General features: G+C 50.3%; 1 protein-coding gene across 1 annotated transcript in view; it reads right to left on the bottom strand.

Moving 5' to 3' along the window:
• The window catches only part of RPH3AL (rabphilin 3A like (without C2 domains)), a 118162-nt gene that overhangs the window by 44726 nt on the left and 56966 nt on the right, over window positions 1–16470 (bottom strand). The window contains 1 exon segment of the mRNA XM_082443591.1: window positions 10638–10724. Coding sequence (XP_082299717.1) covers window positions 10638–10724 — 87 coding nt within the window.

Below are 16470 nucleotides of genomic sequence, written 5' to 3'. Positions count from 1 at the left end.
CTCACTCTGCTCCCTAGTCCCCATCTGCCAGACAGCTGGCTAGTGGAAGGGGAACAATCGTGCCAGCCAATGTCATCTGGCATCTGGAAAACGTGCAGGAAAAGCTGATTATCCAAATTTTTATTCCAATTAACGCAAGAAAAGGACCACATTCAGATGCTTTCTCCCTAGCTTTTCGTCTGCCTCCCCAGGGCCATGTAGAAGAGGGTATCATAGCAGGGAAAGCCAGGTTGTGCAGGCCCAACAGGGGGGGAGAGGGGGGGTAAGCGGGCTGTGGTGTCAGGATGGTGTCACACCAACTGATCACAGGGTCAGTGAAGCTGGTCCACACCTTGTTATTCTCAAGCCTGGTCAAGGGGAGCACATGCTAGGACCTGTGGGCCCTGTTCCTGGTGGGCCAAGGGCTTACTATTGGAGCACATCGACTCCCCGTGGCCAAAGAGCCTCCGGGGACCAACTCCTCCTCCACCTGCCTTGGGGGAACCCAGGACCACCTCACGTGGAAGGAGGGGAGTCTCACTGGTTCCGTGCTGTTCTGTGAACACAGGGCACTGGGTGTGGCCCCATCCTGGGCTGCTCCTTCCCAGAGAGCCACTGGCCTCCCCGCTACACCTCCTTCAAGTCTTTGCTCACATCTCACCTCCTCCAAGAGGCCTACCCTGGCCAGTCTCCACCCACACCCTTTTTTATAACTGTGGTAAAATGTACATAACATAAAATTTACCTTTCTAACCATTTTCAGGTGTACAGTCCAGGGGCATCAAGTGCATCCACACTGCTGTGCTACTGTCCCCACCATCCGTCTCCAGACCTTTTTCATCTTCCCATACTGAAACTCTGTGCCCGTTAAACAATAATTTCTCATTCTCCCACCCTCAGCCCCTGGCAACCACCCTTCTACCTTCTGTCTCTATGAATCTGACTATTCTATGGACCTCATATAAATGGAAATCCTGGGGACTTCCCTGGTGGCCCAGTGGGTAAGACTCTGCACTCCCAATGCAGGGGGCCCGGGTTCGATCCCTGGTCAGGAACTAGATCCCGCATGCTGCAACTAAAACATGCCGCAATGAAGAACACACGTGCCGCAACTAAGACCTGGTGCAGCCAAAACAAATAAATAAATATTAAAAAAAAAAAAGGAAATCCTACAATATGTGTCCTTTTGTGCCTAGCTTATTTCACTTAGCATAATATCCTCAAGGTTCTTCCATGTTGTAGCATGTGTCAGAATTCCATTCCTTTTTAAGGCTGAATAATATGAATAATAACAGGCATACACCACATTTTGTTTATCCATTCATCCAATGGTAGATGCTTGGGTTGCTCCCGCCTTTCGGCTGTTGTGAACAATGCTGTAAGGAACACTGTATATACCCAGAAGTAGAATTGCTAGATCATTAATTTTTTGAGGAGCTGTCATACTGTGTTCCATAGGCTGCGCTATTGTACTTTCCCACCATCAACGCACAAGGGTTCAAATTTCTCCACATCCTCACCAACACTTGCTATTTTCTGCTTTTTAAATATTAGCCATCCTAATGGGTGTGACATGGCGGCTGGTCTACTTTCAACATGGCTACCTCCCTCCCCACCCTGCACCCCACACTCCTGATCTCTTTGCTCTGTTCTACTCTCTTCTTCCCGTGCAACATCTAATATACTGTATAATTTGCTCATTTATTAAGTTTGGTTATGTTAGGGGAACCACTGACTGAAACTGCCCACACTGGCCAGGCAAGATAGTAGCCATTTGCATAATTTATCTTAACAACAGGAGGTCCTGATAAGGAACGGGGAACTAACAAGCTACCACCAACCGGAAGAATTCAGGAAAGGTCAAAAGGAGAGAGGAGACACCAGCCCATATGTCCTACCAACCTCCCAGAATCCTTCTCGCTGGAATCCATCTTGGCTGAGTGATGCGAGCGCCACCAGGAAAGACCCTGAGTCAGAATGAGTGGCCAGAGACAACCCGGAAACTAACCCCATTACCATAAAACCCGAGTCTGCGAGCCACATGGCAGAGCAGTTCTCCTGGGTTCCCTTACCCTCCTGCTCTCTGCCCGTGCGCCCCTTCCCAATTAAGTCTCTTGCTTTGTCAGCACGTGTGTCTCCTTGGACAATTCATTTCCAAGTGTTAGACAAGAGCCCACTCTTGGGCCCTGGAAGGGGTCCCCCTTCCTGCAACAGTTATGTTTATTGTCTGTTCCTCCTCTCCTCCCCTGGTCCCTGCTAAAATGTAAACTCAAGGCAGAGATATTTGGCTGATTCATTCATCACTATTTTCCAAGGGCCTAAGACAGTGCCCAGCACATAGTAAATACTCAATGACTATTATATGAATGAATGAATAAATGAATGAATGCATGAAGAGACAGTAGAGTTGTCAGAAGGAGTTTTGGAAGCAGACACACCTGGCTTCAACCTCTGCTCCATCAATTACTACCTGGTGTCTTTGGGCAAGTGACATGAGGACAAGAGTGAATACCTCACTGGGCTCCAGTGAGGATGAAGCGAGATACTGACTGGCCCACAGTGGGCGCTGAGTTAATGCCTGTGACTCAGAGCCAGACTGGACTCCCCAGCTAGGACACCAGGCTCAGCGGACTGGAGTGCAGCGGTGAGAAAGTCAGTTCCCTCTTGGATCAGGCAGCACCTCAGAGAGGAAAGTTCTTTCTCCAGCGCATGGACACAGGCTCAGGTAGGCACCCCAAATAAGGGGCAGGGAGGGGTGGGAGACCACTGTGCCTCCCCACAGGAGGAAGGGGGGCTGCTGGGCCCCAGGACCCTCCTCCTCCTGTTGCTTCCGCCTGTGTGGGAGGCCAGGAGCCTGCGTTGATAGCTGCTCCACTTGGCAGAGCAGGGCACGTGGGCGATGGCCAACACACTGAGGAAGTGTGACCATCCGGGTCCCCTGGGGCCGCAGTGGCAGCAGCCCAGAGCGAGCCAGACACAGATGGCGGAGCGCTCAGGCAGCCGCCCGCGTGCCAGCCTCCCACTCCTGCGCGCACTCCCGGGCCTCCGGAGGCGACCCTCTGTCAAAGCTGTTTGCAGCAAAAATCCAAACTGCAAGTAACAGCAGGGCCAGAAGAGAACCAGAGTGGGGAAGCAGATGGCAGCTTGCGGTGAGCACGGGCTGCCCTCCTGGGAGCCAAGTGCCACGAGGCTGCTGGGCTCGGCTGGCATGGCTGCTTCCCAGGGGCTCCAGCTGGGAGCGAGGGAGCCCCTGATTCTCCCAGCCTCCTGCGGGCTTGTGCCAAGGCGGACCCTCCCCGGGGGCCCTAACTGGGCTACTGGTTACCCTTCAGCCTGGGGGTGGGGGGTTGAGATGATTTAAAAACCGCCATGTGAAGCCACTTTCCTACTCCACAAGTGCCCCTTTCAGTCAATCAACAAGCCACAAGGAGAGAGGGGCCGGAAGCAGGAATACAGACCTAGCATCGATGGGCACCGCGGGACCCCAGCCAGGGCCATCTGTGATAAGACTGCAGGGAAATCAAAAGCCCCCTGCTGGGAAAAGGTTCTAAAGTGATCTAAACAAGGAACCTGCTTTCCTCTTTCGCAAATGTCTGTTTCAATCAGCAAACCTTTCCCGAACACCTTCCATATGAAAAGCCCTGCAGGAGACACAGTCAGTGTTGGTGCAGCCCAGCCTCTACTGAGTTATAATCAGGATGCGGAGTGAAACAGGGAAGGCACAGCGGACGCTGAGCGGAGAAGAGTGCTCTAATTGTATTAATCAGCTTCCAATTACTTACAAATTGGCCTTCTCCCCTTTCTAGCTCATCCCCCTCAGAGAATGCCTGCATCCTTAAAGAAGCCTTCCTACTCCACAGGTACATTTTAGAGGCTGCAGGAATGGTTTCTAGAATCCTGGGGAATCTGGATTCCAATTAACTTTCCCCCTGATTACAGTATGACTTTGAGTGAGTCACTCTTTTTTTTTTTAAATGAATCGGATTAAAGGCTAAACAATCAATGACGTGAATTTCTGGCTTGCAACGTCATGTGTTTAGAAGCCCCTGATGAGGTCCTTCCCAAGCTCGCACTAACACACCCAAGAAAGCTCGTGAATAAAGGGCACGCGAACACCAGCACAGGAGGGATCTGACATTTCACCTACAGTCAGTCTCCTCTCTGAAGACAGGCGAGTGGGATGGATGAAACGGGTGTCACTGGCCCACCCACCCTTGCCTGCCTAGCAGGGATCAGGGTGCAGGATTGGGGCTGCCCCTGGGCAGCCTTCCTGGCGTGGCATGACTACGGGTTTCTGGTGCTGCTCAGGGGCTGTCTTCCCTCCTCTAATTCCGTCTTTATGGATGGGAGATAGACTTCCAGCAAACAACCGGCAGCAGTGGGAAGGAGCTGGCAGCAGTGAACCGCATCTGGGAAGGTGTGTTTTCTTAAGTAAAGCTCAATCGTGGGAGAGTGGGGAGAGGGGGGAGAGCCAAACTAGGGGCTACAGATTTCCAAGTCCTCCCTAGTTCTGATGGCCAGAGGGCCAGGTCCCAGGAGAATCAAGGTACCTCCTCCGTGGAGCAGAATCCCAGACAAAGGAAAGGGGCTGTGAGCAGTGCTTGAGCTGCTTCTGGTAAACCCTGGGCCTGCAGCTCTCACAGCATCAGGAGAGGGATAAAGGCACATGTGCAACCACCAAGACCAAACACAGGAAACCACCAAAGTCAGACCAAAAAAAAAAAAAAAAAAAGGAATCAGTGACATGGAAGAAAAGTTTTAAGATTTTTCGGAATGGAGGGAAAAACGAAAAGAACTTGAAAATGACTTGGTAGAAGATGATAAATACACAAGGCAGAGAATGGAAATGCACTCTTCAAATTATAAGTACTCCCAAGAAGAGACCAGACTAGTTCAGGAACAAAGCAATAAGCAAAAACATAATTGAAAAGCTTTTCTGAATGGAAGATCCAAATATGTTTGTCCTAGACAAAAATCAGTGAAAATGACCTAGGCATATCCAGATAAAATTATTAACTTCCAAATACAGGCATAAATAATACTACCAGGTTATTTAAAAGGGAATAAAAGCATACGCCTGGCTTCAGACTTCTCCCCCACGTCTCCGTTCTTGCCTTCAGAACTACTTTATGCTGAGCATCAGATCTTGTCAGGCTGCCTTCTCCTGTTCTCAGTTTTGACTTCACGGGCTACATCTGCTTGTTGCCTACACCGCATCCTGGAAACTGTCTTCTGGTTCACAAGGTCCTTCCCTGGGCTTCTGCAGGTGTGCCTGATGTGCTATTTAACCAGTCCACTGAGGGATGTCTCATTCCCTTCTCTTTTTTTTTTTAGATTTTTTTTTTTTGATGTGGATCATTTTTAAAGTCTTTTATTGAATTTGTTACAATATTGCTTCTGTTTTATGTTTTGGTTTTTTGGCCATGAGGCATGTGGGATTGAACCTGCACCCCCTGTATTGGAAGGCGAAGTCTTAACCACTGGATTGTCAGGGAAGTCCCTTATTCCCTTTTCTGTGTCTTTAAATCTTGAACTTATATCAGAGTTTATTAATTTGCTGACAAGGAAACCAGGAAAGTGACCAAAGAACGTGCCCATCCACAGAGGGAATAGAAGTGAGGTGGGACAGGGAGCTGGGAGGCTGAACACTTATATAAGCAGCTGGTTTAATTAGGTAAAGACTGTAGTTTCGTGTGGTCACAAAAACATCATATTCATGGCAGTCAGTACAGCGGATATCAGGGGCCAGGGACGCCAAGCTGTTGGGAGTGCCAACCAGGGATCAAAAATAAAAAACAATGAATAAGAAACAAATGATAAGGAAACATCTGTGTCTGTTAATGACAAGGTTTACTGCTCTAAAAAATTACTGAAGTATCATTTGATTGAGTTTGTGAATTCCTTAATAACATTTTTCATTTTTAGAAATGAAAATGGTTCATTTGGTTCTTTTTCAAATTTGCTCATTCTTTTTTCAAATGTCCTATTTGTTCAGTTTGGCTTCTGTTGCTTCTCTTATCTCTTTTACTTAATTTAAAAACTTATTTGGACTTTCCTGGCAGTCCAGTGGTTAGGACTCCATGCTTCCACTGCAGGGGGCACGGGCTCGATCCCTGGTCGGGGAGCTAAGATCCCACATGCCGTGCAGTGAGGCCAAAAAAAGAACCTTATTTATATTTCTTTCACAGTTTCACTATTATCTCTAGTTCTCTGGGCACTGATTCTCCTAGTCGTTACATTTGCCTACTCTCCCTCATGGTGGTTCTTTTCACATGTGGTTGGTTAGACAACAGAAGCCAAACTCACAGAATTCTGAGTGGGAAAGATTATGATCAATTGCATTATCAGTCAAGTCACTGTCTTTTTTGTATAAAGGCAACAGCTGTTACCAGATAGCAAAAGACTCAGAAAATACACTGTCCACATGTCATTATTTAAGATCACATAGCCAGCTAATTATAAGTCAAAAGCAATAACTCAAGGGTCTATAGGAAAAGAGGGACTATAAACACTGATGTTTATTTTTCCCTTCTAAGTAACCATTCTGAGGACATAATCTCAAATGTAGGCAAAGAGCTATGTACACAGATATATAAAGCAATTAGCAACGAGAAGGAAAAAAGGAAATAACTCAGATGGCTTAAATTAGCAGAATATCCATATGACAGAATGTTTACAAAGAGTTATTGATTACACTGAGAACTGCTTACGATAAAATGTTAATTTTAAAACAGAGATTCAACAATATAAAGAAAAAAGACACAGAAAAAAGATAGGAAGTAATTATGCCAAAATGTTAACAGTGATTGTCTCTGGATGGTAAGATCATGGATTTTGGGAGGGTGTATATTTCTTTATGCTTTCTATACATTGTGAATGTCAATGATCCGTATTAATTTTATAATCAGAAAAGAGTAAAATGTATAAAATATTTAAAATATGAAAACTTCTAAGGGTAACAACAGTCAAGAACTTAAATATCTGGGGTAATATTAAATAAGAAAGATGAAATATCATGGTACTAACTCTGACATTATAGTCTATAATTTATACTCAACACAGTAGCCAGAGTATCCTTTAAAAATTGGGGGAGGATTCAGGTCACGCCTCTCCTCTACTTCAGACCTTCGAGGGCTCCCCATTTCACTCAGAGTAAAAGCCAAAGTCCTTCCAAGGATCTACAAGGACCAACATGGTCTGACCCCCTGCCACGTCTCTGACCTCCTCTCCTGAACCTGACTTTGCTCCAGTCACACTGTTGTCCTTGCTGTTCCTCAAACCTACTAAGGACATACCTGCCTCAGGGCCTTTGCACTTGCAGTGCCCTTTACTTGGAATGCTTTCTGTCCACACAGCCACATAGTGTGTTCCACACCTCAGCTCAAATGACATTTTATCAGTGAGCCCTTTCCTGACCCCTGTATAAAATAGCAGCTACCCCTATGTTCCCATCACCCCGTCCCCTTTACCAAGTACTTTTTCACCATCTGTGACATGGCAGAACTTACTTTATTGCGTATGTAGTCTCCATCTCCCATGAGAAGAGTTCTTTTGCCTGGTGCACAGAAGATGCCCAATAAATAAGCATTGAATGCCTGAACAAATAAATGCGTGAGACTGTAAGCTCCTCAAGAGCAGAGGGGCTGAAGCTGACACCACTGCATCACTGAAGTGCACACAACAGGCAGCAATGCCAACCTGATGGTCCCAGGGACATGTAACCAACATTCGACTCACTCCAGAAAAAAATACTTATAATTACAGCCAAAGATGACAGCAGAGAAGAGTCAAATGGAAAAAGATGATAAGGGTGTTTGGGCACAGTAATATGAGAGTTTCCATCAGAAAAGGCAAGATCTTCCATCAGGACATGGTTTTTGCTGCACGACAGAACTCCACAGTTTTATCACAGACTCAGAACCAGCTCTATGTGGCACTTAAAATGACATTTCAAATGCTCTTTCTATTTAGCTATCTCTTTGTTGCGATTAGATATTTTTCTACGGAAAAAAAAAAAAGGCATTAGGAAACCAATTTCCCTGGCACTCTCCCACCCCAAAAGCAGGCAGGAAAATGCAGTGCTTGGGTATGGTATCCACAGGCACCCGGACAGACACACATACTTTCAGGGCCCGTCCACGCCTCCTAAACGTCCACAGTCTGCCTGGTCCTGCAGAAAAGGAATACAGCATCCTTGATCTTGCTCAGTTTTATCAGCCTCTAGAAACTCAAGGACAAACTGATAGCATAGTGCACAGCTTCATATTCTTTACTTTAGGAAAGATAAGAAAATTCATCCTAAGCTATTTCAGACTTCTCTGGGCATTGGAGCGCTCGGAGATTAGGACGGGCTGGTGGTGGACGCTGCCTGCGGTAGCTCAGGACTGTTAATGAGCGTGAGGGTAACTCATGGTGGGGCTGGACGGGGGCAGCTGACCCCCACCCAAGCCCTCCACTAAGTTATTACATTTGCTAAATTTGTCTTTCCTCTCATCCCCCTCCTTTTCCTTGACAATTCCTTCATCTCTGTCCTCCCCACAGCTCAGCCGCGTCTTGTCATCCTGCTCAGGAATCTCCTACAAGATAGTATTTTAGGGAATTTTCCTCTCTCGTGGATGCCTGCATCTTAAAAGGGACCCCTTGAAGCCCAGAAGGACCTCAAGTTCAGAGGGGGAATTTCCAGCTGGGTAAGAGAGGTAGGCTTCTAATATTGATGGAGTGCCTATTCTAGGCTGGACATTCTGTACACTTTGTCTACTGTAATGATGTTGCTGAATTTTCACAGTATCTCCATGAAATAGGTATTATCGTCTCCATTTCAGGATGAGAAATCAGGGACTTCTGGGCAAGACAGACTAGAATGTTAGTTCACGCTTGGAGGCCCTGCCTACTATCTTCCCTGTTCCAAAGGCACGGCAGTGATACATGAAAAGATTCCAACAAGGAAGCTCAACTGTGCTCAGAAGTAAGATATATATCTCGATGGATCAGAAGCTCCAAATATTTACTATTTTGAGGAGCTGAAGGCACAGCCTACTGACTCAGAACCCAGAAGCAGGTGGAGGGAGCTGGAAGATTGGTTTTCTAGGGGTACAGGGACTAAAAGTCTCCCATGGGAGGTGGGGGACCAGTCCCTGAAATGGGGGCTGGTGAAAGCATTTTCCATCTGAGAGAGGAAGTTGAAAAAAGCAGAGATACCACCTCACCACCGTCCCAAGACTAAAGCTTATCTGTGAATGTGAACAGTGAGAGAAGCTGGAAGAAGCAGACACGTAGCCAGGGCCTGGCCAGACTGCCTATGGCTTTGACGATTGGCTCCAGGAATAATCCCATTATCGCTGTGAACACGCAGCTCATCACTAACCCAAGACAGCTGGCCCTGCGCCGGGGGACCCAGGACCTGGGTGGGGGCAACTTGAAATCACTTGGCAAGGAGAGCTGGGTGGAGGTGATGAGCAAGGAGAGGAAGAGAGAGAGACGGACTCCCACTCAAGATGAGCAGACAAACCCCGATTCCAAAACACCCGAGGAAAGCTGTCGCTGAGAGAGACAACCAACAAAGAGTCTCCAGGATTTAGCGAGCTGGAAAGCAGTACTGAAGAAATTTACCCAGAAAGTATCTCGGAAAGGTAAAGAAAAAAACGAGAAAGCAGAGTTGGGAGCTATGGAGAACGGATGGAGAGGCTCGGAACTGTATCCCACGGGGTCTCCAGGATGGGAGGCTTGGAATGGCAGGGCAGCAATATCCAAGGACATCACGGCTGAGGGTTTTCCCTCACTCGAGACACTTTATGGATCCTCAGATGAAAGGCGCGCATTAATCACCAAGCAGATAAGTAAAAAAAATAAACCCACATCTACAAAACCTGGGGCACCTTCCCTCTACCCGACTCCTTCTGTTCCTGAGATCCCTGGCCCATGACCTCCCCCAGGAGCTGCCTGACAGTGTCCTCCACTGTTTTAGCCCCACTCCTGATCCTGGTACAGTGAGGAAAGCCCTGGGTTTGGGGTTGGGAGACGTAGGTTCGAGCCCCCCATCTGTTACTGCCTCAGAGTCCTTGCTGAGCCTTGATTTCTTCCCTTCGAATGGAATCAGAAGCAGAATGATAGAAACTTAGAACCAGGAGGGACTTTGGGGGCGGCGTCATCACAGCAGACCACGGCTGTCAGACCCACTAGCTAGCTCAGTGGCCACAAGATACTTAACCTCCTGCGTTTCCATTTCCCCATCATTGAAAGGGGATAATAACAGCACCGGCCCCGGGTGTTGCATAAGGATGAAATGAATTCATTCGTGTAAAGAACTTAGCACGGTGCCAGGCGCAGAGTAAACCTTCAACCCGGGGCAGCCATTTCTGTTATGATAATAATAGACGCCCGTGAAATGCCACCTGCAACCTACACTCAGTGCGAGGGGCTCCCCACTGAAACCACGGACCCCAGGCAGAGCAGAACCAGGGCCCATTGCCCCCTCTGCACTGGGGAACAGGCAAGCCAGCCGGCTGTCCTCCCCACTCTCGTCCCGGGCAGCCCCTGGTAGGCCCTCCTTGGCCTTCTGAGAAGCCCCTCTCCGTGACCAACCATGAACTTCCCCGAATTCGTGCACGCCCCGGCCCCACCCAGGCCCCCCCCAGACCCCGCTGCCCCGGGTACCCTACCTCTCTCTGCTCACTGCAGATCTTACACAGCCACAGGGGCCGCTTCTGGCCGGGGGAGGCCTCGATCCCGCATTTGGTGCAGACTTTCTACAAGAGAGAGGACATGGGAACGTAAGCACTCAGCCCCTTCCTCCTCAGCTGAGGGGCTGGGAAAACTATAACCAAGGAGCCCTTTGGCACCTTCTGAGGGGATGGCTTTTGCTTCAGGCCCCAAGGGGAGATAACCCAAAGGATACCCATCATCTAAAACCCGTAGCTGGCTTTGGGGCACAATAGGTGTGCCCATCCAAGGATCTCCGTGATAGAAATTCACCCTCACAAGTACATCCTGTTGGGATCACGTCAAAAAAAATAAGCTTGCTGAGAGTCACAGATGCGTCATTTTCAATAGCAAGGAACTGGAAACAACCCAAACGCCCAATGCCAGAGGCCGATCCAGGCAAACACAACTGAATATGATACGGCCTTAACACAGCGGACTGTGTCGGTCCCTGGAAATGTGGGCAGGAAATGATGTTATTCAACAAAGAAAACATTAAAAAAAAAAAAAAAAAAAAAAAAAGAACATGGAATAGTGAAAGGAAGGGTAAGACCAGGAACAAATAAATTAATTAATTAAAAAAAAAAAAAAACATGGAGCAAAGAAAACAGACATTTGTATATAACCATGCAAAAAACTCACTTGTGTGCCTGACAAGGTAAGACTATGATATGGTGAGAAATACCAGTGACCGCTTGGGCACTTCCTTGATGCCGAGGCCCTTCATTTAACGATCCCAGGACCCCTATTATATAAGAATTAGGCCCATTTTACAGGCAGTAGTTTGAGAATTGCTCAAGTTCACGCAGCAAGTAAGTAACAGACTCAGGTCTGCCTCTAGAGCTGCTATATAACTGTCCCCGGACACATAAGCAGCCAGAACCTAGTCTCTGCAGCGCTTCTCCTTCTACAGAGTTGCTGAAGATCATATAACTTCTCGGTACATATTTTGCTTCCCCGAGATGCACAGCCACAAGCCCTGGTGGAAAAAAGCCAGATGAAAAGCACCAGGCGGCAGAGGGGCACCTGGTGGGGCTGAGGCCTCTTCTGGGCTAACCCAGGCAGAGTCTGCTTCAGGGACAGCGTGTCCTCCTCAGAGAACAGTCACACCAGCTAATCAATCCATCTTTCTGCCGCTGCGTGGAAGCCGCCCGGTCCCTGCGGGGCTTGGGGCTCTCTCCTTCTCTCTCCTGTCGAGGGAAGGCTACATCTGCAGCTTGGCCTTTTCTGCAGGCTGCCAACTGAGCAAGGAGCACACCTCTCCACGGAGAGGGAAATGTCACCAACTTGGCTTTGCAGAGCGTGTTGTCACCGCCTGATTGGGCAGTGGGACCACAGGAGGTGAGGAACCAGCTCGTGGCAGGAGGGGAGCTATGACACATTCGTGGGGGGGGTGCATTTGCTTCCATCAGAGCCGCAGGTACAAGAAATGTCACTTTTCTTTTCTTTCTCCAAATAAACTGTAATCTGCTCCAAGCTCCTGTCCCCCTGGGTTGGCAGGGAAGTCCATCCCAGTCTGTCTGGGCTCGGCGCTCGCGAAGGTCCCAGGCTTGGGGTCTTTGGTGGCGCAGCACGTCTGGGAAGGGTCCCCTGGGTGCTGCCGGACCGCTCACTGCTGTGCTGCTCTCCCTCTGAGCTCCCACGGTCCCTCGGAGGGGGAAGGGGCCTGGCCACCTCTGTGTCAGGCCTGGGTTTGGGATCTGTGCCAGGCTGGGGTGCTGCCTCTCTGAGGGCCAGCAGCCTGTCCCCCTGGATCCCCAAGCCACCAGTCTGGAAACTCTCCCTTCCCCACTAGAGCTGCCTCTTGCTACCCCTTCCAATGCTCACCCCAACCCTTCCACCTCTAGGACAGGGGCCCCCATAAGCCCATAAGATGGGCCTCAAGAAACACACACGGGCCCCTCCTCCCTGGGGTAAAGAGAGGAAGGAGGCGCTGAAGCCAGTTGGCTGTTTTTCCTGCTCATTCCCATGATCCCGTATAGATGGTACACATGGGAAAATTAGTGGAGCCATCTCAGAGAGGTGAGATTTTCCTCTTGTGTTTTCTACGTGCTTGTAGGGTTCGATGACAGCTTGTCCTCCAAGCGCGCAGTGTGCCCTGACCCCCTCCCAAGGCTGCTGAATCAGACGACGCTGCCGGGAATCGGGAGAGAAGACCAGTTCCTCCCATTCCGGAGCACCAGGCCCTGCCACCCCGGCAACAGAGCGTGAAGGAGGTGGGTGTCATGATGTCCGTCATACGGGTGAAGAAAATGAGGCTCAGAGATGTTGACGACTGCCCGCAGTCCCACAGTTAGGCAGCGACAATCAGGATTTGGGAAGCCCCCTCTTCCGGACCGTAGGAGAGCTGAGCACCTGCGTGGAGCACAGCCCGGTGTTGGGGGCGTGGGGCCCGGTGAGGCTCCCAACGCTCAGTCCCAGGTCGGCCTGCCTGCCAGGCCAAAGGGCACGTCTGGCTGCCCTGAGGGAGTGACATTTAAGCAGGGTGTGAAGGATGCGCGTGCACGTGCCCTCCATAAATAGCATCTGATTGATTGACTGATCATCTGTGCTGTTGGGCGGCAGGGAAAGAAGCTAGGAGAGAGTGCTTGAAAGCTGTGTCCTGTCTTCTACCCAGAGAACACAGCACACGGAACCACCTGACCTGGGGGCAGGAGCTGTGTGGACCAGTCGCCTTCCAGAGGCAGGGTCAAAGGCTGTTGGGTCAGCTCCCAGTCCTGGTGGGGGAGGGACGGATGGCATGTCCCAAATGTTCTCTCCTCCCCTTGTCCTGTGGGGTTCTGGAGGGAATTGGGGGTGACTTGACAGGGCATACCCTCCTTGGCCCACGGGCAGCCCTGTTTTCAGGCTACCAGCCATCACTAGTGGAACCCCCGGTCAGTCCCAGCCATCTCTTGGTCCGTCTTTACAAGCTCCAGCGTCTCCAGCTGGGGAATCCGGGCCAGCAAAAAGATAACATGCCCCAGTTCAAATAATACATAATTGCTGTTCTATTAAATCTCGACCAAGAAGAGAATAACGAGCCTTTTCCCCTTATGGGCTTGGTCTTTGTTCCAGGTTCCAATAAAGAAAATAAAGCAGGTGGTATTTTAAAAAGCCAGTGAGAGAGAGTGTGAGCCGGCCACAACATCAACCCAGTGCAAAGGGAACACTGCACAGTCGTGTCAAGGACAGCCGGGCCTGGGGGTGGCCACCAGCTTCCCTGCCAAGTGGGTTTCCATTGAGAGGAATTGCCCGGGGTGAGTGAGCACTGGCTTCCCGGGCTTGGCTCTCTCATGCTTCCTGCAGCCTCAAACTGTGTCTGAGCGTTAAACAAACCAAGTCTAGGGCTTCCCTGGTGGCGCAGTGGTTGAGAATCTGCCTGCCAATGCAGGGGACATGGGTTCGAGCCCTGGTCTGGGAAGATCCCACAGGCCGCGGAGCGACTAGGCCCGTGTGCCACAGTTACTGAGCCTGCGCGTCTGGAGCCTGTGCTCTGCAACAAGAGAGGCCGCAATAGTGAGAGGCCCGCGCACCATGATGAAGAGTGGCCCCCACTTCCCACAACTAGAGAAAGCCCTCGCACAGAAACGAAGACCCAACACAGCCAAAAATAAATAAATAAATAAATAAAAATTAAAACAAACAAACAAACAAAAAAAACCAAACCAAGTCTAGCTTCTGGGCCTGACTCAGATGCTCCTTGCATTCCTTTTGCAAATGTACATCCCATCCCAGAACATGCATGGGGAAAGGGGGTGGCTCAGGGTGTAGCCCACGGGACACAGGCTTTGGGGCAGGGGAGCACAGAGTCTGCCATTTAGATGCAACCTTGGACTTGTTATTAACCTTCTCTGAGCTTCATTTTCTTGTCCTGAAAACGGTGGTAACAGGCAGGCTCATGTCACACTTAGGAGGGTCAAAGGAGATGATTGACGAAAGTGCTCAGCACAGTACACGGTAAGGAGCAGGCAGCAACCACAGTCCTGCACAGCTGTCTCAGTGAAGGATGCCACACGCATCAGTCATATAAGCCAAAAACCCAGAATCATCCTTGATCTTCACTCTCCCTCCTGCCCATCCAAATAATCCATCTCCAAGAACTCTAAATCTCACTAGAACTGTCCACTCTCCTCCAACACCCTCCCTACCCATACTGCCATCTCCGGGGCCTGCACCATGGCCCCACCCCACTTTGGCCAGCCTCCTGTTGGTTCCCAGCATGGAAGCCAGCGTGATCTTTTCAAGATGCAAATCTAATCACGTCCTGTCTACCATCCTTGCCAGCTTAGGAGCCTCCAGAGACTACCTGTTGCCCTCTGGATGAAGACCACACCCTTCCACATGATGCATGATGCCTGCTCAGGGTAGACCTACCTCCTTGTGACCTCAGCTTGCACCCCTCTCCCCTACTCTACTGCCTCGTTCTCCATCTCAAGCCCCAGCCGTGTTGGCCTGACTTCAGCCCCTGGTCCTCAATCTGCTCTTCCTGCCACTGGACCTTGGCACGTGCTGCTCTCTCTGTCTGGGATGTACCTGATCACACGCTCTCCTTATTAGCCTGTGCATCCTTCAGACCTCAGCAAAAGCAAAAGCACCGCTTCTTCACGGAAGCCTTCCCTGCCTTCTTACCCGGTTGGAGCTTCCCTAACAGGCTCTTGCCTCTTCTCCTCCACTGAGACTTACCCTCACTTGTGTGGCTGTGTAACTACGGTCGCTTCCCCTACTAGGTTGTCAACGACCAGAGGGCAGAGGCCGCGTCTGTTTCTGTTCACCTTCCTGTTTCTGGTATCTGGCATGATGAATTTTTGTGGAATAAACGAATGAACAAATGAGAGCTACTTTTAACATTTAACATTTACTTTTAACCTGAGAAGGCAAGATGTGGCCCCTCCTGGAATGTGCCAACCTGCTGGGGGGAAGAGACGCACAGAAACAGGAAACACTCACTGGGCAGCAGGGGGCAGGGGGTGCCCCGTCCGCGCTGAGTGATGCTGATTGGTCAGGCGACGGGAGATCAGACAAGGAAGAGCCTCCTCTGGGGTGGGGTGTCAGGGGTGATGGGACTGCTGCCCGGTGGGCCTCACTCTCAGTGGGCGGGGCAGGAATCCAGGCTGGGCTGGCCACAGAGGAAACGACACTGAGGGTCCTTTGCTAAGGGTGGGGGCAGAGATGTGTGCCCCGCCCTCCACGTGGCCACTCCTGCCTGCCTCCCCAGGGGGGCATCCTGCAGGCTGCCTGTGTGTTCAGACTCTTTCCAAGGTCTGTGGGGTGCCCTCCTGGGCATCCTCATACCCTAGGCCACTTCGGTCACCCCAAGACTCCCCGGAACCCCGCCTCTCCATCCAACATCATCACCTTCACCTTCCCACACTGTAGGTCAGAGTCAGAGGCACGACAAGGTCTGGGAGACCACAGAGCTCGGGCACCTCACTCCCAGGCCGGCCTTCCCAACCTCACCGTGAGCCCCTGACTCATTCCACGCAGAGCCCTCACGCTCCATGGCGGAGTCCCCAAGCTGCCGCCGAGTCGAAGGGAGCAGGTGCGGTGCCCACGTGGGGGTGGGAACGAAACTGCTCGCACCCCTCCAGAGCACTTAGTACCTGGGAATCAGCCACGCCCTCCGTGACAGGCCCTGAAGGCTTCGCTGCGTCATCCATCACACAGAAAGCGGTGTTCCCGACAGTCAGCCCACCAAAGAAAGACGAAATTGTGCTTAAATGTTGCATACAAAGAGGCCAGAAAAATGTACGCTGTGCTGCAGGAATGAATAATGGCGATGGTTAATTTGAAAATATTTGGTGCTTCAATTCA

The sequence above is a fragment of the Balaenoptera physalus genome (assembly GCF_965194825.1).
Source record: "Balaenoptera physalus genome assembly, chromosome: 20".
Lineage (NCBI taxonomy): Eukaryota > Metazoa > Chordata > Mammalia > Artiodactyla > Balaenopteridae > Balaenoptera > Balaenoptera physalus.
The sequence above is the reverse complement of the archived record's forward strand: the minus strand, read 5'-3'. Positions and strand labels throughout refer to the sequence as shown.